We start from the raw sequence: 13,679 nt of genomic DNA on the forward strand, positions 1-13,679 counted from the left end.
AAGTGTCACCTCTAAATCAGGCAAATCAGTACACAAAAAGAACACTGCGGCTGATGAACAAATTGTAAGTTCACAAATGTCACAGATTTGTGCGGATAATCTAAGAGGTATATTTATGAAAGTGTGGGTTTTTAGAAGTGTAGATGTTGCCCATAACAACCAATCAGACTCTACTTATTTACCTGGTACCTTCTAAAAGATAATAGCTGATTGGTAGCTATGGGAAATATCTCCACTTATGTAAACCCAGACTTTAGTAAATATACCTCTAAAGGTGGGTACACACTATTAGATATATCTGCAGATCAATTGATCTGCAGATATATCTATGTACGGATCGGGCAGTGTGCTGTGCATACACACAGCCCGATCCGTCGGGGGACTGACGTCATGAACTGGGCGGGCGCTCGCGCCCGCCCAGTTCACCTGTCAATCACCGCCGGCCGCCGCAGCATGTGTACGGGCGGTCGGACGACCGCCCCGTACACACACAGCGACGGGCCAATATATCGTTAGATATATTGGCTGTCGGCTGTGCTGCGCGGCCGACGCGATACGTCTGTGAACGACGGAGTTCACAGACGTATCGCCCGTACACACTGGCCGACGGTCCCGCGATGTATCGGCCGTTCAAGAGAACGGCCGATACATCGACCAGTGTGTACGGGCCTTAACAGGGCCGTCTTTTCGTATGGGCTCAATAGGCTCTTGCCCAAGGGCCCCAAGAGAATAAGGGCCCTAGGCTGATAGCTGAGGGTCCCCTCTTTCCAGGGGTACCAGATTTTTGAAAATCGGCCCTGGGGAACCAGAGATATCTGACTTGAAAGCAGTGGTCCCCATCCAAGCCTGTTAATTGCTCTTCCCAGCCAGATATTTCGGGTTCTGTCTGACTTTGAGTATTTCTAATGGTATAAGCCAAAAGCCGGGACTCTCCACTTTTAGTGGACACTGGCAGCTTGTTTCTACTATGCCCAGAACCAGAGATATCAGCCTTCAAGCAGCTGGTCCCTGCTCCAGCTCCACATGCCTAATATGCAGTTTTAGATTTTCATTGGTGAATTGCTCTGGTTCCTGAACTCTGATCCCCAAGTCCCCAGAACCTTCTGAAAGGTGTGACTCTCTAGTATTTTATTCCATTAAAAGCTAAGAAATATATTTTCAGAAACTTGAGATATCTGCAGTCAAGCAAGCTGCCCTCCCACCGTAAAATGATATTAAGCCCATTCCACTAGCCACCCCTCCCCTACGTATTAAACACCCCTTACAACCCTAGAAGTCATGTACCAGGGCTTCTTCATTCAGCCCAATGACCCCTTCTACAGTTTAGCCCATCTGTGCAGTAAAGGAGTAATTAGCAGAAATCACTGCTTCTGGTCCTACATGCGGAGTAGAAGATAGAACACCCCCTACTGCCCGCGGGACATTAAAGCTGCTGCTGATAGCTCCTCCCACCCCTACCGCTGGAGCATGGGTAGGGGGCCCAATGCATTGCTGTGCCCAGGGGCCCACACTGCTGTTAAGACGGCTCTGGGCCTTAAGTGTCCATGAAATTTATACACTGTATTTGTGAATCTGAATCCTAGTGAATCCTCCTTCCACCATTTCTGAACTCTCTGAAGATGAGTACTAGTAAAATTAATAATGATGATGATGGACATAGAAATTGAGAATGCTAATTAGGAAGTTGTAAATGTTCAACAGGATGAGGGAAATATTTGCATAACTGACACTAATGAGGATGATGAATGTGCTGTACACGCACAGGTACTGTTGATAAACTTCAGGAGGATTATAATGTTTGTGTCAAAGTAAGGTAGCACTTCATGTCAGTTATTAGAAGTGCATTGTCATGCCTGGACAAAATAACAAAAAAGCCACCTCTTCCATATGGAAATGGTTTTACCCAAAACCTGACGACATTTGTCTAGGCAAGTAGGGCATTTGTAGTGCCAAAGAAGTAGAGGTTTGATGTTGAACAATAGGCACCTGCTCCCTGTTACATCATTTGCAGCGAGTTTATTCACATGAATAATCACAATTAGGAAAATCATATCTATATATATATATAAATGTGAAACCACTCACTCACTCACTCACTCACTCACTCACTCACTCATCCATCCACTCATCACTAAATCTTTTACTTCCTTTTATGTTAGAAAGCTTAAATTTAACACAGGTATTCTTCCGGGAAATAGTAAAACTATGTAATTAGAATTTTAATAAACTTCCCTTTGGGGGATGAAAAGAAGGTTGACATAATGACGTCATTACCGATGCGTGGCTTGCGTTGCATGAATGATAATGGTCAAACGGACAATCGGATTACAATTTGGATTGCACCCTTTTATCATATCTGCTATGGGTGCTCCTCGGGTAACGCCAAGAACCATGGCAGATCTAAAGGCCCCCATCCACTAGTCCGATTTGGGCAGTTTTCTTCAGATTTCGACACATCTGACCGTCATATCTGAAGGAAAGTGTCACATTGGATGGCTCTTCCGATCCGATGCGCACTCCCGTGTCAGATATATCTGAACTACAGATCTCTGAGGCTGCCCCAACTATTTATCTGAATCTGAAGAAAACAGGTGCACATCGGATTGTTTTTTTTACTTCAGATGTATCTGATCAGATTCATCTGAAGCGTCACTTGACTGGCATCTCCCTGGCCACTCCCACCCACCACAAGACGGGGCGGCAGCAGCAGCAGCATCAGATCAATCGCATGTAGCATGTGTGCATCAGATATATCTGATGCGATCTGGCACATGATATATCGCATCAGATATATCTGAAGTGAATGTAATTAAAATTAAAGCCAGGGTCTGATCCAATTCCCGGGACGCTCCCGGGAGAGTTCAAGAGAAATCTGATGCTATCTGCAGTTCAGACAAGTCTGAGTAGTGGATGGCCACCTTTAGACTTTTTTTTAAAGGGGCAATCACTTACAAGGCATGGTTTTGCCTTGTAAGTGATTGCATTTTTTTTTAAAAGGTCTAAGATCATTTGGCATTCCGCACCTCTGGCGATCTTTGTACTCAATTACATCCCATCATTAGAATCTTGATTTTTTTTATAATTTGTTTGATGTTTTCTATTTACTTTTCCTTGTAATACATTCTTTACCTTCCACTAAATAATACATCTACAGTCACCTGTACTAGCCTTAGGCCTTTGATTTGTTGCTTTGCGTAAGTTTGATGGTGATTAACAAGACTAGACTGGCAGCAAACACCTATGCTGGACTGAGGCCTGTGATTTGCAAGTACTTGATTAATGAAAACATTCTATGGGTTCATATTGTTTTATATTAACTGCCATTCTGTCTACCATTGCTGTGCCACTATGGTTCATAGATGTGCTACTGTATATTCTTTTAATGTGCCTTGTGTTTGTGCTGCTGCTTTGTTGCTTAATTTAGCCAGGTAGCTTGCTGCAGCCTTTGGCTAATATTGGTGACAACAATATTGGGAGCTGTGAAGTGGTCTAAGTTGAGTGTAAATGACTAGAAAGTAATGTTATTGATTATAATAATAATAATAATAATAATAATAATAATAATAATAATACTATAAGAACAAAAACAGGTGAAAATAACATGATATAAGCTGTATTTAACATGTTTTAAAGAAATCCCAAAAATTGAGGATGGTTTTGACTAGAGATGTGCTCCGAACACTTTTCTGGTTTTGTGCTTTGGTTTTGAATCTGGATCTCCTTTCGTGTTTTGGATCTGGATTGGTTTTGGGAAAACCACCCTTTTGGTTTTAGTTTTGGATCTGTATTTTTTTGAAAAAAAAAAAAACAGCTAAAATCACAGATTTTTTTTTTATTTTTTGTTGTTGTTCCTACAGTAATATTAACCTCAATAACACTCATTTCCAGTCTATTCTGAACACCTCACACCTCACAATATTGCTTTTAGGCCAAAAGGTTGTACCGAGGTAGCTGGATGACTAAGCTAAGCGACACAAGTGGGCGGCACAAACACCTGGCCCATCTAGGAGTGGCACTGCAGTGTCAGACAGGATGGCAGATTTAAAAACTAGGCCCTAAAGAGCACATAATGCAAAGAAAAAAAGAGGTGCAAGATGGAATTGTCCTTGTGCCCTCCCACCCACCCTTATGTTGTTTAAACAGGACGTGCACAGTTTAATAAAACCATAATTTCAGTGACAGGTGGTCCCCCTGGAAAAAACTCACCAACTTCTCCGAATCATAGCTACTGTAGCTACAAACATACCACATTCATATTTGATGACTTTTCACATTATGAGAAGAGGCAAGAGGACAAGTACAGTGTCAAGAAGGTGACTAAAAATTAGAGAGGCACACGCAATCAGGAACAACACACAGGCTTTCACTTCCACTCCTGTCTTGGTGTAGGACAGAAAGGACTTTAACCATGTTAATGTATAATTACCACATTACTGGACTAACTGAAAAACTAGGGGCCAAAGCTTCTGAATTTGTACCCCCTTCTCCATTTTCAGGGATTATGATAATCTCGGATTTAATGCTGGGATGTAAATAAACTGGTTTATACCACAGGATCAAGATTGGATATTTTCCCCTCCTCGGAGTCTGGAGACTTATTTTGTGCAAAACTCATGGGTTTCTTTTTTTCCATTTTTTTTATTGCATTTTTATTTACATATTTTGTGTCAGATGCCTTATTTTAGTTTTTCACAGCTCCCAGTTACAGGCATGTGAGCATACCTGTGTGTCCCAGTTACACGCATGTGAGCATACCTGTGTGTCTTGTTTATTTTATTCATATTTCATTTTTAAATAAAACAGCCCCTTAGATGTTTTAGCAGCCCCTCATGACCCCCCCCAGCAGCCCCGGATCAGGTTAATTGAGTTCTGGTGGGTTCGGTACAGTACTAAGCACGACTGTGCAGTGAATTTTTGTTATTCAGCCCCTGCCCTAGTGGAGCTTACCACTCTACAGTCCAAACTCATTTCATACTACAAGTAGGACTGTGGGAGGAAGAATGCTAACCTCTGTGCCACCAGCATGCCTCAGCCTGGCAAGCCAGACAGCTCCCTGGCTGTAAGCCACCATGAGACTCCATACTGGGCACTTATTCAGTAACTGTTTGTGCATCACAGTAGTTCCTGGCCCATCTAGTGCTGCAGTGCAATGGAAAGCTGAGATTTCATTTTGCAATGTAAAATCACTGAAACTCCATTTGAACACTGCGATAACCCTATGCAACCCTTACATTGTACAATTATTAAGGAGAAAACATTTACAAAATAAAGGAAAAGAACCCTGTATAACAAATGTACATCTTGTAAGTAAATAATCCCAAAATGTGGAACATTAATAAATCAAAATTAAGTCTGACTAATTGGAGTCTCTAACATGAAATAATGGAGAAGAGCCTATCTCTAATGCTGGGTACACAGTGCACACTAGAAGACATATCTACTAGAGATGAGTGGGTTCAGACAGGGTACCCCTGGAATTATATACCAGACATATAGACGGGTGTGGTATGGAAGGTAGCTAGTAACTAGGTCGACAGTGTCTATGTCGACCACTATTGGTCGACAGGGTCTCTAGGTCAACAGGATCTCTAGGTCAACAGGGTCTCTAGGTCGACAGGTTATTTAGGTCGACATGGTCTAGGTCGACAGGTCAAAAGGTCGACATGACTTTTTATGTGTTTTTTTTGTGTTGTTTTCTTCATAGAGTGACCGGGAACCCCAATTACTGCACCATGTCCCCTCGCATGGCCCGCTTCGCTTGCCATGCTTCGGGCAAGGTGCCTCGCTCCGCTGCCGCTTCGCTCGGCACAGATTACCGTTCCAATCGTAGTTCACGTGGATCGTTAAGTATGAAAAGGTTCAATAAAAGAAAAAAATTGTGAAAAACTCATGTCAACCTTTTGACCTGTCGACCTAGAACATGTCGCCCTAGAGACCCTGTCAACCTAGAAACCCTGTCGACCTAGTTACTGTCAACCAATAGTGGTCGACCTAGACACTGTTGACCTAGTTACTGTCGACCTAGAGACCGCATCCCCATATAGACAAAGGTGTGTTTTCTCTGGCAGTTGCCATAGAAAATGAAGTAGGATATGTTACAATGTCATGTTCCACTGGATTATGATTCTGTCTCTTCTGACTGACTTTGGCCACAAATATGGTCTCTCCCCATTTTGTAATCAGAGTTGTATGTTTATTGGAAAACACTTAGTCAAACTTGGAATTTCCATTTCCACCTTTGCGGCTATATGTTTTCACAAATCTGGTTGTGATGTTGAAGCTTGTTTCATATTCTGCTCTAGGCTTTAGTTTAGACCTAGGATCAAGTACAGCAGCACCCCTGGAATTATAAGGCAGTGCCTCTGGACTTATACAGCAGATAGGCAGCACTGCTGGACTGATACAGTGGATAGGCAACACCCCTGGACTTATAAAGCATAGGTAGCACCCCAGGAGTTTACACAGCAGAGTAAACAGGCAGCAGCACACCTGGAATTAAATGGCAGTGGGGCAGCACCCCTTGTCTGATAGGGCAGTGGGGCAGCACCCCTTGACTGATAGGGCAGAGGGACAGCACCCCTATAGAGCACCCCAGGACAGCATTCCTGTCCCTTTAGTCTTGCTCCAGGACTATAGACTGCATCTTTCAGTTGACTTCTGCCCTTGACTTCTGAAATTAAGCAATTATTCTCTCCTTGCACAAACTGGCTCTACATAGGCAAGATGTCATCCTCATCCTCCAATTCCTCACCCCTTTCAGTGTTTACATCCACATCCTCACAGACTATTAATTCATCCCCCAAGAATCTACCATCAAAGGTCCCAGTGTACTTTCTGGAGGCAATTGCTGGCAAAGGTCTTCCTGGAGGAATTTATAATTCATTTTGATGAACATCATCTTCTCCACATTTTGTGGATGGAACCTCATACGCCGATCACTGACAAGGTTACCGGCTGCACTAAACACTCTTTCGGAGTACACACTGGAGGGATCAGGGGCACTTAGGTAAAATAAAGCATTTGTGCAGGGGCCTCCAAATTGCCTCATTTTCCTGCCAGTATACATACGGACTGTCTGACATGCCTACTTGGATGCTGTCACCGATATAATCCTCCACCATCCTTTCAATGGTGACAGCATCATATGCAGTGACAGTAGATATGTCAGTAATTGTTGGCAGCTCCTTCATTCCAGACCAGATGTCAAAACTTGCTCTTGACTGCCCTGCATCACCACCAGCGGGTCGTCTAGGAAATTTTTTATTTTTTTCCTTGCAGCCCCAGTTGAGAGAGAAAAAGAGGGAGGAGCTTTTGACAGGTCATGTTCCGCTTGAGCTGTCAATTTTCTCACCAGCAGGTCATTGCACCGCTGCAGACTTGTGTCCACCAGAAAGAGAGATACAATGTAGTCTTTAAGCCTAGGCTTGAGCACGGTGGACAAAATGTACTGATCTGATTTCAACAGATTGACCACCCTTGAATCCTGGCAAAGGGAACGAAGGGCTCCATCCACAAGTCCCACATACTTAGCTTAATCGCTCCATTTTAGCTCCTTCTTCAATTTCTCCAGCTGCTTCCTCGAAAGCCTGATGATGGGAATTACCTGACTCAAGCTGGCAGTGTCTGAACTGACTTCATGTGTGGCAAGTTCGAAGGGTTGGAGAACCTTGCACAACACGGAAATCATTCTCCACTGCGATTGAGTCAGGTGCAGTCCTCCTCCTTTGCCTATGTCATATGTATTGGCTTGAATAGCCTTTTGCTGCTCCTCCATCCTCTGAAGCATATAGAGTGTTGAATTCTATTCAATTTCTCCAGCTGCTTCTGCAAAAGCCTGATGAAGGGGAATGACCTGACTCAAGCTGGCAGTGTCTGAACTGACTTCATGTGTGGCAAATTTGAAGGGTTGGAGAACCTTGCACAACACAAAAATCATTCTCTGCTGTGATTGAGTCAGGTGTTTTCCCCCTCCTTTGCCTATGTCATATGTATAGTCTTGAATGGCCTTTTGCTGCTCATCCATCCTCTGAAGCATATAGAGGGTTGAATTTTACCTTGTTACTACATCTTGCTTCAGGTGATGGCAGGGCAGGTTCAAGAGTGTTTGCTGGTGTTCCAGTCTTCGGCACGCAGTGGCTGAATGTCGAAAATGGCCCGAAATTTTTAAGCCCACTGACAGCATCTCCTGCATGCATTTTTTTAAAGAATTCTGCACCACCAAATTAATTGTATTAGCAAAACATGAGACATGCTGGAATTTGCCCAGATGTAATGCTCGCACAATATTGGTGGCATTGTCCGATATCACAAATCACCAGGAGAGTCTAAGTGAGGTAAGCCATTGTGCGATGATGTTCCTTAGTTTCTGTAAGAGGTTCTCAGCAGTGTGCCTCTAACGGAAACCGGTGATACACAGCATAGCCTGCCTAGGAATGAGTTGGCGTTTGTAAGATGCTGCTGGTTCCACTGCTGTTGTTGCTGCGGAAAGAGATACATCTACCCAGTGGGCTGTCACAGTCATGTAGTCTTTAGTCTGCCCTGTTCCACTTGTCCACATGTCCGTGGTTAAGTGCACAGTGGGTACAATCACATTTTTGAGGACACTGAGGACAATTTTCTTAATGTCCCTGTACAGACTGGGAATCGCTTGCCTAGTGAAGTGGAATCTAGATGGGATTTGGTACTGTGGACACAGTTCATCCATCAACTGTCTAAATCCAACTGCACCAATGGCAGATACAGGATGCATGTCTAGCACCAGCATAGTTGTTATGGCCTCAGTAATCCGCTTTGCAACAGGGTGACTGCTGTCATACTTCATCTTCCTCAGAAAGGACTATTAAACAGTCAATTGCTTTGTTACAGTAGTGCAAGAGGTCTTCCTGCACCCCTTATGGGATGAAGATCGACTCCAAGCAGCAACAACATCAGCATCAGTAGGTGTAGCACTCAAGTATCCTCTGGAAGAATCCCAGATAAGACAGGACTCAGTCATGCCTATGACATGGCCTACAGGACTATCTCCGATCCTGAATAAGGAGGAAATTGACAATGAGGGTTTTGGTGGTGTGGATTACAGGCACAAGGATACAACAGAAGAAAGGGAGATAGGTGTCACTGGACTAGTCACACTCCTAGCCAAAGTTTCTGAACTTGACAATGACTTTTGATGAATGCGCTGCAAGTGACGTATAAGGGAGGATGTTCTTAGGACTAGTTAACGTCCTTACCCCTACTTATTATGGATTGACAAGGCTACATATGGCTTGACACTTGTCCGAATTTATGGACAAATAATTCCACACCAAAGAGGTGAATTTTTTTGTATTTTGCCCAGCCAGGACAATGGGCTTTATCATCCCATGGCCAACAACTGTCTCCACTGGCGCCTTATTCAAACAAAACTCATCACTATCAGATTCCTCATCATCCACTTCCTCCTCAGTGCCAGCTACACCAATATCTTCCTCATCCTGATGTACTTCTACAGTGACATACTCAATCTCAATATCAGCAACTGGACTGGCAGTGCTCCTCCCAGCACTTGCAGAGGGCGTGCAAATGGTGGTAGGAGCCTTCTCTTCCCAAACAGTGTTGGGATGGGCAGGCCTAGACATCGCAACCGCGGACACACTTGGACTCTCCTTGGGGATTTGTGATATCTCTGAACGCACAGTTGTTTCCTGTGCTTTAACAAGCTTTATTCTTTACTTTTTCGAGATGGAGGAGGGCTTTAATCTTCATGAGAAGCTGAACCACCAGTCATGAACATAGGCCAAGGCCTTATCCTTTCCTTGCCACTTTGTGTTGTGAATGGCATATTGCCAATTTTACGTTTCTCAACAGATAATTTAATAATTTTTTTGTTGGTTATTCATTTTTACTTCTTGGATTTTATATGTACTCTATGACATTGGGCATCGGCCTTAGCAGATGACATTGATAGAATTGCATCGTCAATGTCATGACTGGTGGCAGCAGCTTCAGCACTAGTAGTAGGAAGTGGTTCCTGATCTTTCCCTAATTTTTCCTCAAATTTTTTTATCTCAATTTACCAGGACAGCACCCTTTTTTTATTACAGCAGACAGAACAGTGCCCCTTTATTTTTACAGCAAACAGAACAGTGCCTCTTTATTTTTACAGCATACAAGACAACACCCCTAACAGCACAGGATAGTGCCCCTTTATTTTTACAGCACACAGGACAGCACCCCTTTATTTTTACAGCACACAGGACAGCGCCACTTCATTTATACAGGACAGCGCCCCTAACAGCACAGGACAGCACCCATGTACAGCACCCCTAACAGCACAGGACAGCACCACTAACAGCACAGGACAGCACCCCTGTAGAGTACCCCTGTACAACACCCCTAACAGCACAGGACAGCACCCCTGTAGAGTACCCCTGTACAACACCCCTAACAGCACAGGACAGCACCCCTGTACAGCACCCCTAACAGCACAGGACAGCAACCCAGAACAGCACTCTTGTACAGCACCCCTAACAGCATAGAGGACTGTACTCCTAGACAATACACACACAGTGACCCCACCCAACGGCACCACCCACATAGAGACAAAGGTCTGTCTGTCTCCCTCACTCTCCAGTGCTGAAGTGAAGATGGCTCTGATGAGTGGCGTCTTATATATGGGATCCAAAATTTGCAAGAATCCGACAGCGGGATGATGACGTTTTGCCTCGTTTTGGGATCCGAGGAAGGCAGGTAGTCCCAAGCCAGACTCGGATCCTGGCTCGGATCTTGAAGTTCGGGGGATTCGGATCTTTGAGATCCGAACCCACTCATTCCTAGTTTTAACAAAACCAAAACACGATGATGATTTAGAACCAAAACCTAAATCAAAACACAGAGGACTGCACATCTCTACATTCTACAGATACTACATGCACAAGGCGTACACTGGCCTCTATGAAGATAGACTGACACCCATTTGAAAGGAAGGAGTTTTTTTTAAGTTATCACTTGTATACATATAATTGATGGAATAAACTGCAGAGTACCACCCACTAACACTGACTTTGTGTATGTATCAGCTCAGCCTATGTGTGGGGCACCAAGTAAAATAAAGGGCCATTATCAATGAGTGCTGGTACAATGGGAAGTGCAAGAAGACCTCTACATGAAATGGTCAGCAACATTGAGTTTCTAATGACTCAATGGTCCAAATGGTCTAGGTTGAGGTTTTTATGATGAGTTTGAAATCAACATAAAAGTCGGTGATATTCTGGCGACTTTATTCTCAAAGTAGCCAGATGTTATAGAAAGTGATTTTATGGCTTAGTAAACAAATTGAAAGTGAGCTCAAATTCTCAGAAGCTAACTGAAAGCTCACTGCAAACTCAATGAAAACTCATCAGAAAATGGCTCTGCTCAGAGAGATTGATCAAACCACATGAATTTAAAATTATCTGGACAGAACATAATAAAGAGCAACTTTAAACGTATGTATTACTTTGTCACTAATATTGATTAATATGCAGTCAATCACATTATTATTTTAATGATCTAGAATTATTAAAAGTTTTTTGGTTACTGGAGACAAAAATGTTTTAAAGTAATAATTAAAATTATGCATACAAAAATATTTTGTTAGTTGGGGCTATGTAAATTAATTGGTTAATTCAGTAATAATAAAATGATCAACTAGATTACAATTTGTGGCACTGCAATAATTAATCAATTATTATCTTCAGGTTTTAAAATGTTCTGATTTTTAACTTTATTGACAAAGTAATTAAATTCATTAAACAATGATGGCCCATTAAGATATTTATTATTTTCTGGTGTTCCTTCATTGAGTATTAAGTAGTTGCAAAAGACATATAAGGTTAATTTGGCTCTTTGTTATTTCATGACTATACAGAAAGCATAAAATGCACGTAGTGACGGCCAGAGGGACTTCTGTTAGGGGGTAATTCAGATCTGATCGCTGCTGTGCATTTTCGCACAGCGGGCGATCAGATCTGAACTGTGCATGCGTATGTACCGCAATGCGCAGGTGCGACAGACGGCTGCAACAGAGATCGCCGGTCAGCGATGGGATTGTGCGAAGGATCCATTTGTACGGGCCTTCGCAAGGAGATTGACAGGAAGAGGCCGTTTGTGGGTGGCAGCTGACTGTTTTCAGGGAGTGTCTGGAAAAAACACAGGCAGGACCAAGTGTTTGAAGGGAGGGTGTCTGATGTCAAATCCAGTCCCAAACAGCCTGATGTGATCGCAGCGGCTGAGTAAGTCCTGGGCTGCGCAGAGACTGCACAAAATTATTTTGTGCAGCTCTGCTACACATGAGTTTGCACACGTGCACAGCGAAAATACATTCCCCCTGTAGGCGGCAACAATCTGATCGCAGGACAGTAAAACTCGCTGCCTAGCAATCAGATCAGAATTACCACCTTATTCATTAAGATGGGCTGATCATTTCCTGGTGAGTTTACAAGTCACAGGCTATTACATCTGATGACTTGTATGTTTGACATTATGTAAATCAAGAAGGCACCATTTCGTTGGAGAGTGATTCTGGTGGACTTCTGTAGAGTTTGCCGCTACTCGCATTCTATTACATACCAAGACTTGAAACTCGCCATGAACTTGCTGAAACATCGTACACTTTTAAAAATCGGAGGCTTTTACATCTGTGCAGAGGCATGTTTTGCCTTCAAGGACTTGTGGATACAGCAGAAGTAGTCATGTTATACAAGCGTGTGGTAGAGGTTGTGTACTTAATTATCAACTAAATGTGGCCAATGCAAAATGTGCTTTTTCCCTTTAGAAATGTCCCTTATAAAGGAATAATGTCATCTTAGCTGTAAGATAAAGTAATCTATACATACCCGCACTGAAAATTTCTCGAAGTTTCTTCATAGGATATTTCAATGTATCATCAGCATAGACCATGTCTGGTTTAGAAGAAAAATAGGTCTCCAGAAATGTTCTTGAATCAAACCCATCTTTATGATAGACTTTACAGGCGGTTGAAGCCATCTTGTATTATTATATCACAGACAGACTGATTCTCACGTCTTTGTCTCTGTGGCAATTAATTGGTCCAGGAATTCTGTGCATTCACTACTGTAGGTTCCAGCTATTTATAGACTGCAGCAGGTACAATACAATCATCACATGATGACTTATCTTGTTCATTAGCTGGTCATGGGAAAGCAGGTGATGGTACTGTGAATTCCTGTAGAACAGGATGTAAAAGACACTATTGACTTTGTGAATTTTTATGTTAAGGTTGCATGTGCATATTTTTGTGAAGAGTTTTCACATCAGTGGGCAGGGGATTTACAGTCATCTGCTTATGTCCAATTCTCAGCAGCATTTTATGTACCCATGTGATAACCTGTGGGGAAGGGCCAGTGCAGAGGTCACATCTCCGGCCTTGCTGAGGTTGACCAGAAAAGATAAGACAACAGTATGGTAACTGAATTTAATAGTCAAAGGCCACCAGAGAATTCAGCATTAGGCAGTGGGCTGTTAGTAATTTGGCATTAAGCTGTGCTTGATAAACATTCTGGATAAACATTCTGGATGCTACTGTACAGCAGGTTAATTTTCCCATGTTAGAGGGGAAAACCACAAGGCTAATTGGGGACGACTCTTGTGCTTTTTCCAATTAAGAGGTCCCCCCCATAGCAGTGAATGGAAACAAGTGT

General features: G+C 43.0%; 1 protein-coding gene across 1 annotated transcript in view; it reads right to left on the reverse strand.

The window, feature by feature from the left end:
* Positions 1-13,005, reverse strand: part of LOC134965335 (nicotinamide N-methyltransferase-like) — a 28,066-nt gene extending 15,061 nt beyond the window's left edge. The window contains exon 1 of the mRNA XM_063941807.1: positions 12,855-13,005. Within this exon, the coding sequence (XP_063797877.1) occupies positions 12,855-13,005 (151 nt within the window). The remainder of the gene's footprint in view (positions 1-12,854) is intronic.
* Positions 13,006-13,679: the final 674 nt, after the last annotated feature.

This window comes from Pseudophryne corroboree, chromosome 10, assembly GCF_028390025.1.
Source record: "Pseudophryne corroboree isolate aPseCor3 chromosome 10, aPseCor3.hap2, whole genome shotgun sequence".
NCBI classification, from domain to species: domain Eukaryota; kingdom Metazoa; phylum Chordata; class Amphibia; order Anura; family Myobatrachidae; genus Pseudophryne; species Pseudophryne corroboree.